Source organism: Chaetomium globosum, genomic scaffold (assembly GCF_000143365.1).
Source record: "Chaetomium globosum CBS 148.51 scaffold_3 genomic scaffold, whole genome shotgun sequence".
NCBI classification, from domain to species: Eukaryota; Fungi; Ascomycota; class Sordariomycetes; order Sordariales; family Chaetomiaceae; genus Chaetomium; species Chaetomium globosum.
In genome coordinates, this window is record NT_165978.1 from 2808139 (window position 1) to 2824419 (window position 16281).

Below are 16281 nucleotides of genomic sequence, written 5' to 3' on the forward strand. Positions count from 1 at the left end.
TGTTAACATCACCGAGGTTCCCGGCGACGCCGTCCTCTTGTCCATTCGGTGGATGTCTTTCTGCTGATGGTCACACGAGCGGCGGTCATTTGCCATGCCTTGCTTCTATCGAAACGTCAAGGGTCGGAGTTAGGGGTTGGGGTTAATACTCGCAGCTTTATCCAAACTTGTGACCGATAAGTCGCGCCACTCATACATGGTCTTCTCAAAGCATCTCCTGCGGCTGACTGTGTTGCGGTTTAGGCATTGATGAGTGTGATGAGGCAATCTTACTGGCTAATTCCTTCGAGCGGTGCAGGCTGTGCTTTCTTGGCTGTGGTTGCCTTTCGCTGTGTGGTTAACCGGCCAATCAGCATGATACTCAAATGTGTTCCGCCATCTTGGGTCGTGCGGGATCTCGGTGGGTAACGAGACGAGAAATACATAGACCCTGAGGAGCCTTGATGGCCAGCAGAATTGCCCGGAATTGCTCATCCTATGCTGCGGATGCCTTGTGACCATGAGCCACTCACTTGTCCCCAACGAGCCGCTGGCTGGCCGGCAGCTCCGGCAGCTCCGAGTCTTTCGGAGTTCGATAATACGCCCGAGTTTACACAGAGACCCCTCTCAGCCCTTTAAACAGGACGCCATCGCCCGCTTACTGTCGCATCGGAAAAGGCGGAAAGCAGCGGTGTCAAGGTCTCACCTTCGAGTTCGTACGAGTATTTCTCGGTGAGGAAGAGCCGCTTCTTACAGCGTTACATTGCTTCTTACAGCGTTACATTATGCTAAAATCGCCTGCCTGCATGGCTGCAGGGAAGAACTTTTGACACGGCTTGACGACATTACATTGGTGTGGACGCCTTGTTTGGGAGCCTGTTTGGATGGAGGAGAGCTTGCATTGCAGATTTCCAGAAAGCGGGAACCCTCGATTCGGGCCGAACTTAGCCGAGACGTTTGCTTGGGTGCCTCGTTTCATACCCCGCTAGCCCCGCTCGATTGACGTTCAACCAAAATTCTGGGGACCACGACGAACCATTCATGATCGTCCTGAGGCCCCGGGGAACCGGGTCTCGGTCGCCTTCAGCCCGATCAGCCCGACCAGCCCCTCACAAGTTCAGCCTCGCCGTCGGATACCCCATCTTGATCTCCCCGAATCTGCACTTCTGACTCTGGTCCAGCCGCTGACCAACCATTACATGCAGACCGGTTGCACCGGGATCGGATTCAGGCGAGCGAGCCTTGCGGGTGTTATTGAAGGCGACCCAGTCTGACCAGTTCAAAATGCACATGTTCAATCTCCATTTGGTCAGCCGACGGTTGCCGGACCGATGATATGGATACACTCCTCGGTGAGCTTGGCGAACGCGGGGGAGTGTGAGGGGGGAGGCGTCACTTCATGCAGCCATCTCGACCTGGGGCACTCGGCGAACTACTGGGGGTCAGCGCCATATCCTCCAAAGGTAGGCCATCTCACCTTGGTCTGCGCATCTTCACTCCGGTGTCATGATGTTATGACGCCAGACTTTCGAACGCTTAGCCGGACTAGCTTGGGAGGATGACTCGACCGTCAATTGGTACCTATGCGCTAGCTAACTTACATCAGGATCCGCTCCCGTCCCGGTGACACTTGATGAAACTTCGGGGCAAACGACGCCTTCGCGCGAATGGGCTCCTCGATCTCAGCGATCTCTTCGCCAGCGTCGAGCTCCCCAACCACCTGAACATCGTTACCCTCCGCCACAGCATCAGGCTTATCACTCCCTATGCTGGGGCCCGAATGTATCGAGGACCCGGTCGTGAGCTCCGGCAGAGACAAGTCGGGTGCGGAATGCGCGCCCAATCCCAGTAGCAATCTTTCTTGGGAACGCGATGTCGATATTGAGCCACCCCTTTCGCTTCGAGGCGCAGGTGTTGGCGGATCAACTGTGAGGACGGAGCCTTTTACCACACCGTGGCCCGGTGTGCTGTCCGTTGCGGGCTCGGTTGGAGGCGAGGGCCGTCGGTCGAATGTTGCTTCCATCGCGGGCACGCTGGTACCGACGAACCGACTCTCGATGAGGTCGACTTGGGCCTGGCGATGCTCTTGGATTGACCTTGTGGTAAAGATGTTCCACGGGTCGCGGGACATGTCCGCCGTTACTGGCGCGCGAGAGTTGCGATATCGACCGTCCCGCGGTAATCCCTGGTCCCGGTATACCGGCAGAGAGACCCCTTGCCCATCCGCATGGTTCTGCTCCACATCGGCTAGAATGTCGACAATAGGGGTGAAGTAGGCGAACCGGACCTTTTCGAACGGGTTCCCGCTGTCGTGATTGCGACCCCAAATTAATCCCACGACAGCATCATCAGACCGCTGAATCAGCCATGCCCCGGAATCGCCCGGAACGCCAATGCCGCTCGTTACCCATTGCCTCACGGTTTGCCACGGCGAGCTGGCCTGACCCTCCTTGGGGAGTTTGAAGGGTGAGTACTGGCGGACCGTCCAGTCCCTCCTCTCCTGCCCTTTGTATCGCCGAACGCCTGGAACATCGGAGGTGAAGCCGAGGGAATAGCCACTCGTCCGAGCCATGGCATACACCTCCGTGTTGCCCTTCACCATAGCCACACTCTTCACGGCAACGCCCCCGTTCATCTCCATGCTGGGGATAGGAACTACGTTCTTCCCCTTCGACACAGGTCCGATTAGACACCTTATCCGACTAGAGTCAGCGATTTTGCTTTCGGCGCAAGACATTTCCGACATCGAAACCACATTCGGCGAGCGTTTTAGGATGATTGCTCGACGATAGGGAATGGTGAAATCGCCGACACCGCAAGCTCTTCCGGCAGCAGGGCCCCATCCTCGGCACGGAGGACCAACTTTGGCTCGATTGGGCGGCGGCAGCTGCCTCGGGAGACCCGCTCTAGCTTTTACTGGGATTCGAAATGGAATAGAGCTGGAGGGAAGGGGGTTGGGAGAAAGGGAGACAAGGGGAATCGAACGCACCAGTCCATCTCCACCTTCTTCTGATCCTCCGGAACGGGAATCCCCTGAAACGTCAGCGAAGACCGGTACGTCCCGGCCGGCGAGCACATGGACACTCTCCCGATGCCGTACTGCCTACCCGTTGGGTCCGGCGGCACAACCAGCTGCAAGTCTGGGTCGGCCGGATGGCTGACACGGAGCTGGCCCACTCTCATGGCGTCTTCGAAAACGTGGCGCGCGCTCATGGCGTAGAGGTTTTGTCCGACCCTTACGAAACCGCCTAGCGATGCCGCGTCCAGCCCCTTAGCGGGACCGATCGACATGCCGACGATGGGCTCTGGACTGTATGAGACGTTTTTGGGTTCACACACGCTATCCGTCGTTCCGGCTAGACCCCTGAGGAGAAGTTGTCAGTCCCGTCCTCCTCCCGCAGACAAGAGAACGACAAAGTCAGTAAACTTACCACCACTGCGACCTCTGCAAATCCCCCTTCCGAAACTTGAGATACACCGGGTTAAACCGCTCCGGCACGGCCCGCGCCAGCTCCCCCCGCACCGCCGGCTCCAGCGCCGCCGTGTCCATATCGGCGGGGAGCGTGATGTAGATCACCCGCGGCACCGCCTCGGCCGACCGCTCGGGGAAGTTGTGCACGTCCACGGCAAAATCCCCCGTGCAGTGCTCCTTGATCAGGCCGCTCAGCAGCGGCAGGATCGAGTGCTCCCACACCGACGCGAAGTCGGACGGGTCGGCTGCCCGCAGCGCGTACTCCCGCCCGGAGAGCTTGGTCAGCTCCGTGTGGGAGGTGCCGTGGCCGGCGTGGGGTTTTACGAGGGGTATTGGGTGCTGCTGCGGCTGGTGCTGCGGGGGTTGCTGGTGCTGGTGGTGTTTTGGCGGCGGGTGCTCCCACTCCGCGAAGTAGTCTTGGTGTTCGTGCGCCGTGGCTGGCCAGCCGTGGATCCAGAGCTCGGCGTTGGTGGAGCTGAAGATTTGCGGCGGGGAGGGCGCACACGGGTGGTCGTCTGTCAGGTGGATGTCGTAGCAGTAGCCGGGCTTGGCCGGCGGTTTGGCGGTGTTGTCGCCGAGCCCGCGGCGGCGGGCCTGGGACGAGAACTCGGAGGGGGATGGCATTGGAGTTGTGCGTGGATGGTGAAGAATGAAGGTGGAGGGCGGGTGTCTCTTATGCTGAGATGACGGGGATGGATGTTAGGAATGTATGGGGCGAGGAGTAGATGCGTCTGTAGTTGAGATATATGCGGTGGCAGAGTTGAAATGGAAAAGTTTGGCTCCACAAAATCGTGTGCTTGTGCTTGCTATTTATACGTTTGATGCTGTTTCTTCCGAGGAAGTTGGCTCGGAGTGCAGCGAAAGTCGGTTGATGACAAGAAGTGAACCATCAGTAAGCGGTATTGTTAGAGGACATCGGGGTGAACGGGTCTTTTTTATCATTTGTTGAGTCACTCGTCAAGTGGAATAAGCCAACACGCACGGAACCCAACATCGCCACCCGGTGGCCCGTCTGTCATATAACCGGCACATTTCGGTTCGCCCCGTGGGGGCCCCATCCGGTGTCAACGCGGTCCCTCCCCTTCCCAGGCCGAGCAAGTCCCCGAGCACGTCTCCTTGGTGGCAGACCCACTCTCCTGCATCATCGGTGGTCCAGCTCGCAATGATCTAAGAGAACTCAAACATCTCACTCGACTGTCCCCTGGGTCTCCTGGGCGAACAAGCTAGTGACGTGACGTGCGAAACCACTCATTAGATGTCGCTCCTCACCGCTAACCGCTTACCTACCAACCGTGCGGGAGGCGGTTCGGGAACCGTTTCCTGTTCGGGGAGGGGACTTTGACAGGAGGCAGAATCGAGTGGATACCGATGGGGGAAATTAAACGAACTGTTGTACAACATACCGCATGCCCGTGCAAGGGCACGAGTTCTCGGGTTGGCGAGTTTGACTACCCACTCCGCGGGAGCTTACGCTGTCCTCGCAACGCCGCAGAACTAGCCTGGGGTAATCTGTTGTGGGCTGGCGCAGTATCCCAACCTTCTCCGACAATGGACCCGTCCCTAACCGCGCTGGGCTCGGTCTATGCCACCTGTGTTTTGCGATATTGTGGCATATACCCCAAAGAGAATGGCGCGTAACAATCAAGACGCGAGCCTAGACTAGCCCGGTGGGGGGCAGCCAGGTAGATGAGCTCCTAGGAGGATTGGGCGAGAGGTGCCACCTTGACTGTGTGTGTTTTTATTGTGTGTTGACCCGTTATTCTCATGGACGAAGCGAGTGGCAAAACTCATTATCACAATTCGGGTGCAGCGTTCGCCCTATTGTTCTCTGGCTGTGAGCAGCCCTGAACCTGAACCTGTCCAAGGATGTTCGAGACAGGGGTAGCACGGATAATGACAGGGAAGACCCAACCTCGAGTCCCATTTTCCAACCCGGCGCGCTCTCGGGCCATATCGCGAATTGATGATGCGTTGGTGGAAGTGAGGGCTGAACCCCCGCTCTGACGGCATGGTCGAGAAAACAAACCTCCAGCCGTCCACGGTCCAACCGTTCAACCGTCCACCCTCCCACCGCACTCCCCTCATCCACCGGGTACACTTGCCAGAAAAGGTCCAGTGTTTGGGCGAGACGCACCTAGGGAAACGAGACCTCAGAGCTTGGGCGGAGGGCATGCTGTCCCAAACCCGAAACTTGTGGTGTGCCCGCTTGGCGCAGGAGGGGACTCTGAGGAAGAAGCGAACGAAAGGGGAAGGGCAGAACGGCAGCACTGTGCTCTGGGCGACACGCCGCCACACCCACCCCCACCCGCACATTTCACCAAATGCACGCGGCGACGAACAACCTGGATGAAGGATGCCTTGTGGGCCAAATCAGCCCTCGCTTTGCCGACTTTTTCGCCTGCAAATTCACCAGAACCCCGTGACATATTTCCTGTCATGTGAGACATCCCCCCTTTTCTCTGCAGAACTTTTGTTGTGCAATGTCGCGGGGATTCTGGAAGATATGCAGGCGGCGAGAGAGTGTGATCGGGGGAGGGACCCATGTTTGGTGGAACGGATGAGTGCCGCGCGGGTTGGTGCTGCCACAGCTCAATCGAGAAGCTGTCCAACTAGCGGTTACACGTAGTTAGCCGGACGCCCTGAAGATCATAAAATGTTCTTGTGCGGGGAGGAGGGGGTTGGGAGGGCAAAATAGACGAAAAAGGGCAAGCTGGGATTCCTTCCAGAAGAACTGCCACGCACCGATGCCCATCTCAGGATCTCGCGTCTGTCAATCTGCAATGTGCGGCAATGGGAGAGCCCTCGTACCCGCGTCCCCAATGCAGTGGCAAGGAAGCAAATTCATTCAGCGGTTGGTTCGTTTCCTAGGTTGCATCGCGCCATGTACCAAGTATGCGGTTCTGTCAAGCCCTTTGACTTTTTACCATGTCGGAGATCCCGTAAAGTCAACCTTTCTGGGGATTTGTAAATTCAACACCTGTGCCGGCGCTCAGAGGGCGGTTTGCAATCCGAGATTGATTCAAACTCAAATCGACCACCCTAGGCCAATCATTTTTCGATTCGGTGCAGTCATCGACGTGGCATTGCTGAGCAACCGAGTATTGGCTCGGCTCCTCGATGTGGCGGTCCTCGTGCAACAAAGAGGGAGGTTCATTGCCGATTCGAGCTTTCTAACATGAGACGGAGTCTCCTCCATTGAAGGAACTACCTGCCCGCTGCATTCTTTTCAGACACAAAATCTGCCCACTCTGGCTTCGGGGCAGGCGCTCTTCTGTCAAGGGCGGGTCAAGCGCCGGCGGCAGCTGCGACTTCCCGTCCCACCCCCACCCGAATAAGGAACCACTCCTGGGCCGCCCTTGTTGAAAACTCGTCCAGCCGCAAAGCTGACGTGGGAGTAATCTAATTTCACGGTTGATTGCAGCATCGCCCCGTCCAGGAAACCGAGAGCGGTCTGGTTGAGCCTCATTATTCCCTCGCCCTACGCACCCCGAACTAAACGGGGTGGCAGAATGAGGAGAGAAAGGAGGAAGTCCGCATGAACTAGATCTTGTGACCCCTAGAGTTCGCATCAACGCATGTACGTTGGTAGCCACCCCGCCCGCAACACCATCTGCCAGCCTGCAGGGTAAAAGGAGACTTTGGTTCGTACCTACACAGTAGCTTGATTCGCACATTTTACACATAGACTAGCACCCCAAATAAAATGTCACTGTCTAGAGTCGAGCGAGGCTGGTGATCAACGCTAGGGTTTCTAGAAGCTTGTGTGATCATTCCGCCACTCAATAGCAGTGCATAATCGCCTGAACGGCGGGTGCATGGGTTGGGCGGGAAGGGAAACGCCCATCGCCTTTTTGGCGCCAGCCACTCCCTGGTGCCAGCTGACCAGGACAAAAACAGCCACGGGGGGGCCGTTTCATCTTGCCTTATCCTGCCTTCCTGCACGACCCAGGATCAGGACCTCATGGGCGGCCACAACCCCGGACGAATAGCAAAAGCCAAACCCATTTCTGGCGTGGAAGGCACTACCGTTAAGATTAATAGTGGATGCTGATCCTTCCTCCTTTGTGGACGTATATGTGTCCCGCGAACCAGACTGGCAGTCCTTGCTGCCTCTCGGTAGTCCTCTCCTCAGGCCGTGCTCCCCGAATGTCGACCCAAACAAACGTCAAGGCTTCTCCTCGACACGAAGTCGTCTTCCGTTGGGGTGCCAGCCAAATAACGATTGGTCAGAAAAGCGGAAGGCTGATCGTAAGCAATGGCAGCGGGCTTCGCAGCCGTCTCTGCCGGATCTGCGCTCCACGAAAAGGAGAATCGACGCTGGAACTGAGGCGCCGCAGGCTGATCCGTGTGAGTTTGTCCCTTTCGCACCCGTCTCAGGGCACCCCTGATCCCTCTCCGACTGCGGTGCTTTTCCCGAGCGTTTTTTGCGGCGCAATGTTCAGTTCCAACCAGTGACGCAAGAGATCTCCCAAGAGGGCGTTGCTCCGCGGTTTCTGGAATGAGAAGGCCCCAAAGCTTGACTTCGTATATGGCTGCCACATGGCGCCTGTCCCGACTGAACGGGCTGCTCAAGGTTCCTCAGCATGCAGTGCCGTACTCCCACAGTAGGCGATCGGCCTTATCTTTGGTACCGGATAGCACTTGGATCTGGAATACGGCATTCCCCCTGCCCCCCCTGCCCCCCTGTCCCCCTTACCAAGCCCAGGCCCAGATCTCGATGCCAATGATCCGCCCAAAACCTCCAGGTTGTCAACGGATCCTAAGAGTCATCGTAGACAGCGTTTTCCGGTCCTTGGGCGACGGGGGTGCTTTTTTCTTTCGTCCTTCCGACTATTATTAGCCGAAGGTCAAGACAAAATGTGCGGAAATATGCGGGACACGACAGTCGGAACCGTCACATCGTAGGGCAGTGTGCAGTTTCCAGGGGCAATGCCTCCGTTCATCGCCTGACCGCCCTTCGCCTCCCGAGTTGGCGCTGTCGTCCAACGGCATGTGTCCCGCCAGGAATCCCCCGATCCGTGGGTCCTGAGAACCCATGTAATCCCGTCGAGATGGCATGACAGCAGATCTGCTGTGGCACACAAGATGCTTGGACTGATGACTCCACTTCAGCGTTTTCAATAGCAAGGTAGAGAACCCCCGTCGATCGGTTTCTTTCCATCTCCTTCCTTCAACACTCCTTTTCCCACAACATAATTTTTATCCCAGTTGCCCGACTTTGCTCTGCACACGGTAACCAATTTGGTTACCGCATCAACCATAAACGCTCCTTCAACAACACATTGCGTCGCCGACTTCATCCCAGCTACTCGACTTTGCTCTACACGGTAACCAACTTGGTTGCCGCATCGAAAATAAACACTCCTTCGGAAACCCATTGCGTTGCCGGGTGCATCCCAGCTCCTCGACTTTGTTCTACACAGTAACCAACTTGGTTACCGTATCAAGCATAAACACTCCTTCAGAAACCATTGCGTTACCGACAATGACTGCCGAAGCCAACCACGGATCAGGCAACAAGGCCGGTCAGCCCAGCCCGCTAGAGCAGCACCAGCCGGCAACCCAGCAGACGGACCAGTACCCCAACAGCATCTCGCTGCCCCAAACCCCCGAGACCGCCGAGCCTGTGTCCGGATGGAAGGACAGCGACCACCCCGGCATCGAAGTCGGCAACATGCTCGCGGACCTTGCCAGCGGCGCGCCGAGCCCCCCGGGCCCGCACATTCAGGTCTTGGACTCGCCGCCCCAACGTGAAATGTAAGCAAGACAACACACCCATACCCAACCAGGGGACCAAAGAAAACCCACAGGCAGACACAAAGAACTGACGAGCAAAACAGCCGCCTGACCCCCTCACCGCCACCGGCCACCGGGCCCGGGCACACCCCCACTTGGAAGGACCGCATCACGGTGTTGCTCGACAGCCAGGGCGGCGCGCCCATCGGCCTAGGTTTGTCGTCGTATCCACCGGGCACGCCGGGCGTGGCGGGCGAGCTCGCCGTCCCGGCACCTGAGGGACCGCCTCGGGACAGCCAGGAGAAGCCCGCCGGCGCTAAGAAGGACGCCGCGACCTGCGGCGGCGGACAGGCGCCGGCGGGCAAGGAGTAGAAAGGATGGGTAAGGGGTAGAAAGGACGGGCGAGGAGGGAGAGGTCTTCCTTTCGAGTCGGGGCATCAGGGCGGCTGCTACAACTGGAACCAAGTTTCGGCTTGTCGTCGTCGCTGGGGTCGTCTGGTGCCAGGAGAAGTTGGAAAATGATTTTGAGATTGATCGGGGTTGGTCATCTATGATGATAAGTAAGTAGAGGTTCTTGAGTTATCAATTTGTGTAGCACATGGGTAGATGGCATGGCTTAATAGGTAGTTATCATCATTTCATTTTGGTTGTTTTCAATTGAGATTAGCATGAGCCAAGGGTGCTGCCCCCGGTCGTCGCTTGGGCCTCGGCTCTTTGGCGTCAAGTGGCTATCGCGATCCAATATGCCATTCATGTCGGCTTCAACACAGATGACGTCGGGTGTGTGGTTTATGTGTGCCCTCAATTGGAGACGGCCAAAATTCGGGAGATGTTTTGGGTTCCGAATTCGCGCGGGGTTGTCCACTGATGTCAATTCATTCGTTGGGTGAGGATGGGGGAATCGAAGGTGTCAAATTTTTAGGAGCTTCAGGGGGAGCGGCGGGTTTTACAGTGGGTGGCTTTCCCCATTTAAAAGCGACCGGCGCAAAAAGCATTCGGAGCACGATCTCCCGAAGTCAAGCGAGCTCCCAACGAGCTCCTTCCGTTGACGAATGCACATCTATAGTACACCACAACTATTACCGTCCCGCCTGGCAATGCATGATGACTTGCTTATTAGGCTCGCTGTCAATACGAGCCTAACACGATGACCTGATCTTCGTGGTAACCAATCAACAACAATGGGATGCCTCACACCAGGATCCGTGGCACGAGAAGATGCTGTTTCCCTTCATACCGGTGGGGGGTCTGCTGCTTCCCGCGGTCCCGACGCAAATGTTTGTGCCAGTACCACCAATCCACTCAATCCACTCCCCAGCACCGAGACCATGGGCTTGCCGTCGTTCACCCCCCTGCCGAATGACACTTGAGGCGGCCGTTTGCCTCAATCTGATGGCAAGACCGGGTTGATTGTGGAAACAGCTAGCCCGAAGCTACAAGTTCCCTCCCACCGCGTCGTTGCTTGAAGGATCTTCCGTAAGCCCAATGTCCCGGACTGGGGGTGGAACCGTTCGTTCGAAATCCCACGCCTCCTTGGCCATCCTTGTAACCCAGGCATCCATCCAGGTTCTGGCTTTGCCCTGAGCCCGTTGGCAAATGGTTGAACTGCGTGCCCTGACATGTTCTGGGCACGACCGGTCAGGATAACCCGGTCAAAGCCGAGGGCATCAGCCCACCGGATTTTCACGCTTCCAATCACCCAACAGAGCTGGGATCATGCAGCGGTGAATCTCGTGGATGACGACAGCACTCCATACGGGCCGAGCCGCTGAGGGTTTGATCTCCAGCACACCGTCGCAGAGCTTATTTCAACCCCCAAGGCGGTGTAGGGGCATGCCACCGCCGATAACATCAATGGGCCCCATGTGCTCTCTTGGTCCCAGACCCATAACTTTGCCGCCAGTGGAACCTAATAGCGGAAATGCCTCGCCACTCAAAGCTACGCCGGGCAAGTTCTAGGGATTTTCGGCCAACAACATCGGCCTGAGGAGGACGAACGACTCCGGAGGACGTCGTGTTGGTGGGTCGAGATCGCCAACGATGCTGCAAGGGGCAAGGAGAGACGATCAAAAAAAGCGGAGGTTGTTCTGCCACAAACCATAAAACGTTAGTAAGGGCCCAGAGCTCAAAACAGCAGGAAAACGAGCGCCACTGAGAGGCGTTGTTGGAGGGGATACATACCATTGTAGGGGGCTAATGACGGTGCCAAGCGCTGGCCAGCCGTCTCACCAGAGGAAGCAGGTGCGGGAACTTGTCAAGTGGCTGGCCACAAAAAAGCACAGGTGAGCAACAGGTTTTGTTCTCAACTTAGCGCCGCCCTCCCTCCCTTATTATACCCCTTTGGGTTCTTGAGGATGCAGGAGTTCAAGTTGGCCCGTTAAAGAAACACGGTTAACTTGGGAAAGGCTGGGGGTGGCGTCACCCATGCAGCCGGAGGCCAGGTCGGGGTGCAACGGCGCGAAGAGCGCCGATCAACGACCCGGAAGTCAATAAACCATCCACCCTTTTTCTTGCAGTGGGGAATAAACGCCTAACTCCATCATTCAATGTCGGTTATAAGGCGACTCAATGTCGTCGCCTTGGTTGAAATGACTTTGTAGCACCCGTAGACCACGACCCAGACCCGTTGACGACGGTTGACGGGGCGGTGGCTAAACGCCATGTAGCGGGGTAGCCGCCGAACTAAGACACGGCCGGCCAAACGGCCACGGCTAGCATGCGGAAATGTCGGGGCCGACATTGATGTGCCAAGTTCGCCGGTTTCTCGAGGTGGGTGGTAAATGCGGGTGATGCTCGACGAAACCCATCGGCAATATGCGCGCATACGCTTTCGTAATCGCTTGCAGGCAGTCTAAATACCACCTAGGCCGAAAAGAGGCTTACATTAATAACTGAACAAGTGCGTCCGCGGTAGTTTTTGGAGGGTATGGATGGAAACCTGTGGAGGGATATGTGGAGGACGGAAGATGGCGCGCCCGGAGATGCTCAAGTTGAGTCTCAGTCAGGTAAACCAACCTCTGGGCTAAGCGCTGCTGGAACGATCGTTGCTTCTGAGAATTTGGAAGCAAAGGGAGGATCCAGTAGGAAAAGTAAAACGAAGTGGTTCGGGGAGGGTGCCCATACTTGAGAGACGGGACCCGCCAGTGGATCGATCATCCACCACCCCCTCAGGCCGTGACAAACCAAACCAGCCTGCCTCAGGCCCCTCCCCCTTCCACTCCAGGCCGCAGACAAAACATAGATGGCGCGAAGCCTGGCGCTTCAAGAAACATTCATTCTCAATTAAGGGTGGACCGAAAGCGGGTCAACTAAGCATGTGCAATCTGATCAAAGGCTTGTTTCTAGGAGGCTGCATCAAATTGGGGGTGATCAGTGAAACGAAACAAATATTTCCAGCCGTTGTTTGGCCGATTTATAGGTAACCTCGACACCATCTCGCCATGGCAACACCCTCTAGCATACTACGTACAATGGAGGGTTGGGTTGCAGGTTTGCAGGCCCAGTCCTGCAGCAGCCAGCCTAAAAGAATGTGTGATCACGGCACAACCTGCAGAGGGCGTCAACAGAGGGTATTTATTGAGGGGCGCAACCGTGTGTTTCTAAATCGGTCCCGGTGGCTGGTAATAACAGGCTCTTGTTATTCCGCTGAATTGTCTCTTCTTCAGTTATCTGGAGCAGCTCCCTCGAATCCACGGCTCCGGCATCCTTCCTTTCATCTCTCCCTCAACCACCAGATGCTCTCTCCGGTCCCGGACCGGCATTCCTAGGCCTAGGGATTCCCTTGCGAACCAACATGCGCCCCATTCATTGCCTTCAACCCCTAGGCAACCGAACAATGCGATGCTTTATCCCGCTGTCCGCCTTCCGACTCGAAGCCCAACCCAGTAAATGTTCATGGAAGAGTACACTCTCTCTTGATTCGGCCGGAGATGGGCGTTGACACATGGCGAAGCGGTAAAGGCTTTGGGGGGCAGTGCACATCGATAGCGGAGGTCCCGGCCGGGATCCTGGACTGACTCGTGTGAAGACATCATCCGTTTGGTCCCGTCCCCCTGGAGTCGCCCAGCACCCGGACCTGGCGCGACCACTAGCCGATGTTGCAAGAAGTTTACAATGGCTCAATGCCAAACTGACCGCTTCCATCCCCGGTCGCCTCGTTCTCTTGTCGGTTGCCTTTTTCCAAACGAGTCGCCCGTTTCATCCGACTCCCCCTTTTATTCCCCCCAACGGCGCTCGAGATGCTGTGTTGGATAGCAGCCGCCATACTCTTTGGAAAAGTTCGTTAAACTCCGCAGATGGCAGCAGCCCCCTTCATCATGGCCGATAAAAGACATCGATCCGGTGCTTACGACAGCTTGAGGCCCAAACGGTACCGTTCCGATCCATCGCGTAGCTCAGCGTCGTACCTCAGCCTGACCCATCCATCGACGCCCGCTCGACAATCATCGACCATCGGATCCACAGGTCCATCGGACTCTTTGCTGTATTCGGATCAGTGTCATCCATCCCCCGTTCCACAACCCGCCCCCTTCTCTCTGGATTCCTCCCTCCCATCATCGCCACCGGAGGTTAGCATTCCGCAAACAGACTTGAACCACCAAAATCATTCGCCATCTTACTTGGGAAAAGGGTGGTGCTACACGACGGCAAGCCCTGAGCCCATGAATGATGGCGATCAAGACGATGGCAACGACTTGGCGGCCTCGACCTTGGTGTTTCCTTCTCGGTGAGCATCGTTCTCATCCCAAGCTGGGGAATAACTTACCAATAACCATAATTTGTTCACAGATCGCAACGCCCAACATTCGCCGAAGAGAAACAGACCGACAAAGCGGCGAAAGAGAGAAGAAAGAAAAGGAGTCATAACAACAACGCTGATGTCGTTCCAGTCCTCGGGAGGCAGACCCCAAGGAGGTTACTTGATGTCTCAAGGGCGCCATGGAGAGCGAAGACCCACAAATACTATGGCGGGTTATTTCGATATTTCCTGTCTCGGGATGGAGTCCCAACCCCCTTAATCCGTACGCTCAGGCTCTCGACATTGAAGATCTAGACAGCCCCCGAACCGAACAGCCGACCGGAAAAATATCGACGTCGCAGCAAAACCGTCGAATTGGCTGGGGCAGACAAAACACAAGAAGAGGAAGGATGGGATGACTGCACCGTCGAGGAACCCTACCCAGAACCCGATGGTTTTGAGAATGGTCAGGGGAAGTCCACGGCTCAGGGGTATTCTCGAGCCGGAGCGGCCTCCTGGCTCTCCTCTTTTTATCGCCACTAAAGTGGCCAGTCGGGCCAAGTTGGCCTTGGCCATTTGGCCACCATTTAGATCTCAGCTGAGGTCCAATGCTTCAGTATCAAGTTTTGCTTCAGGGTATCGGGTTACTCTTACTTGTCACGGACTAGCACTCCCCACCCCCACCCCCACCCCCACCCCCTTCAAGTCGCCCCTTTCCCTTTTCCCCTCTTTTCCTGTATTCAGTTGAGAAACTTGTAACAGATTGGGAGACGGCAAGTTTATCAATAATTGCTTCTTTATTGCCAGAACTAGTATTGGCCTCCGATAAGTGTCGCGCAACAAGGTGAAGGTGCATGTAGCCTTGATGTCTGTTTTCTTTATGCGCCGAGTCCAGAAGCAAGATGCCAGAGCAACTTCGCCACTGTCAAGTACAGCATATCAAACATGCCAGTGCCTTTTCTACTTCCACGACAAAAGAGAAACCAAACCGGGAGGGACTCCTATTTGAAACAACTCCCCCACCGGTCCCGAAGGTGTCTACTTGTTTTATTCTCATCCCGTCGTTCCCGTCCATCACTATCCACTCACATTTCAACCCCCCACACCTCTCTGACGCAAGCGATGTCGTGTCCAAAGCGTCATCAACCCAAAGACGGGCCTGCTTAGATATCACGGCAACTTCGGCACTACGACCCAAAATGCTACCTGCGTCAAATCCGCTTGGCGGGATCCCGCGCTTTCCGCGGTCTTAACGGGTTCCTACAACAGTTGACGCTGACATGCTCTATACGTCCGCACCCAACGTCACCCGCTCGTGCATAGGGTGGGTGTGGGCAATTCAATATCGAAGTTCCGGTTCGACTGGGTGGAAATCGAGCATTCAGGGGTAAAACAAAGACAAGATCGCCGTAACCGCGGCAACCGCAAACTCACCGAGCCCCTGGCTCCACCCACCCCAGGTATCGATACCCGACGATTGGGTCTCCTGGGTGAGGACCATTCAGCTCACTGGTAGTTCCTGGCGGGGGCCCATTTCTGCCTTGAGAAACAGGCCCAACCATTATTTCCAAAGGCGAGTAATTCCCCTCTATCTAACACTTGTCCCGCCAAGCAACCGCGCTATCAGTGAAGGCAATTCAGAGGTTCTGCTCCAACAACTAGGCTCTCGATCCACATTTTACCCATCGCAAAAAAGGCTACCCGACTTGGTATCAAACTACTCATCCCCAGCTACCTATCTCTCCAACGAGCAACCTCCTCGGCCCCGGGAGGGTGGGGAATGCCTGCCGGCGCCAAGCCCCCGCCAGGCCGTTGGGTGGGGATTCCCGGAGAGTGTGGGGCCGGCCCGATGCTTCGGTACTTCGTCCAGTGCATCCTGCAGACGAGACGGAGCTTTGCATCGACGAGTCCAGTTAGGCATATCCGGGGATGAGAAGAGCCCTATCCGTTTGACGAGTAAGCCTCGATTCAAAACCTGCATGCTCCCCATGCAGCTCCATGCAAGTCGAGAAGGGATGCACACACGGACTTAATCCCGGCAGGGCAACGATCGGGGGCGGGCTGCAGCGGCTGAGGGATTCCGGAGGGAGAAGCAACATTTGGGCATGGAAGCCCCGAAAATTACAGTTCCTCGATATCTGGCCTGTCGTCCAACCCACCAAGTACAGCGACAGACACGATACAACGGTGCCCAGGCCTGGCCAGGACGCAAGCACAGAGAATCAGGTTACGCGGTATCTTTCTGCATTGTCCGTCGGCGTGCTTGGGCTGGCAGGGCCCTCCATCGTACCTAGGAGGGGGAACTTAAACAGAGTTAGTTGCCTTCAAGTCAAAGACAAACCTGACTCTCGCCGCC

General features: G+C 56.4%; 4 protein-coding genes across 4 annotated transcripts; 1 reads left to right on the top strand and 3 right to left on the bottom strand.

The window, feature by feature from the left end:
* Window positions 1–1576: 1576 nt before the first annotated feature.
* On the bottom strand, window positions 1577–4075 carry CHGG_06209 (uncharacterized protein; the record flags this gene model as incomplete). Its single annotated transcript, XM_001222303.1, has 3 exons — window positions 1577–2621; window positions 2969–3289; window positions 3411–4075. The coding sequence occupies 3 exons, from the start codon at window positions 4073–4075 to the stop codon at window positions 1577–1579; spliced, it is 2031 nt and encodes a 676-aa protein (XP_001222304.1).
* Window positions 4076–4637: 562 nt separating this feature from the next.
* Window positions 4638–5994, bottom strand: CHGG_06210 (uncharacterized protein; the record flags this gene model as incomplete). The annotated part of the gene is made up of 5 exons (XM_001222304.1): window positions 4638–4674; window positions 4739–4838; window positions 4923–5031; window positions 5478–5548; window positions 5751–5994. The coding sequence occupies 5 exons, from the start codon at window positions 5992–5994 to the stop codon at window positions 4638–4640; spliced, it is 561 nt and encodes a 186-aa protein (XP_001222305.1).
* Window positions 5995–7597: 1603 nt separating this feature from the next.
* Window positions 7598–9559, top strand: CHGG_06211 (uncharacterized protein; the record flags this gene model as incomplete). Its single annotated transcript, XM_001222305.1, has 4 exons — window positions 7598–7798; window positions 8337–8469; window positions 8875–9208; window positions 9292–9559. The coding sequence occupies 4 exons, from the start codon at window positions 7598–7600 to the stop codon at window positions 9557–9559; spliced, it is 936 nt and encodes a 311-aa protein (XP_001222306.1).
* Window positions 9560–13594: 4035 nt separating this feature from the next.
* Window positions 13595–14501, bottom strand: CHGG_06212 (uncharacterized protein; the record flags this gene model as incomplete). The annotated part of the gene is made up of 3 exons (XM_001222306.1): window positions 13595–13668; window positions 13807–13936; window positions 14367–14501. The coding sequence occupies 3 exons, from the start codon at window positions 14499–14501 to the stop codon at window positions 13595–13597; spliced, it is 339 nt and encodes a 112-aa protein (XP_001222307.1).
* Between the last annotated feature and the right edge of the window lie 1780 nt (window positions 14502–16281).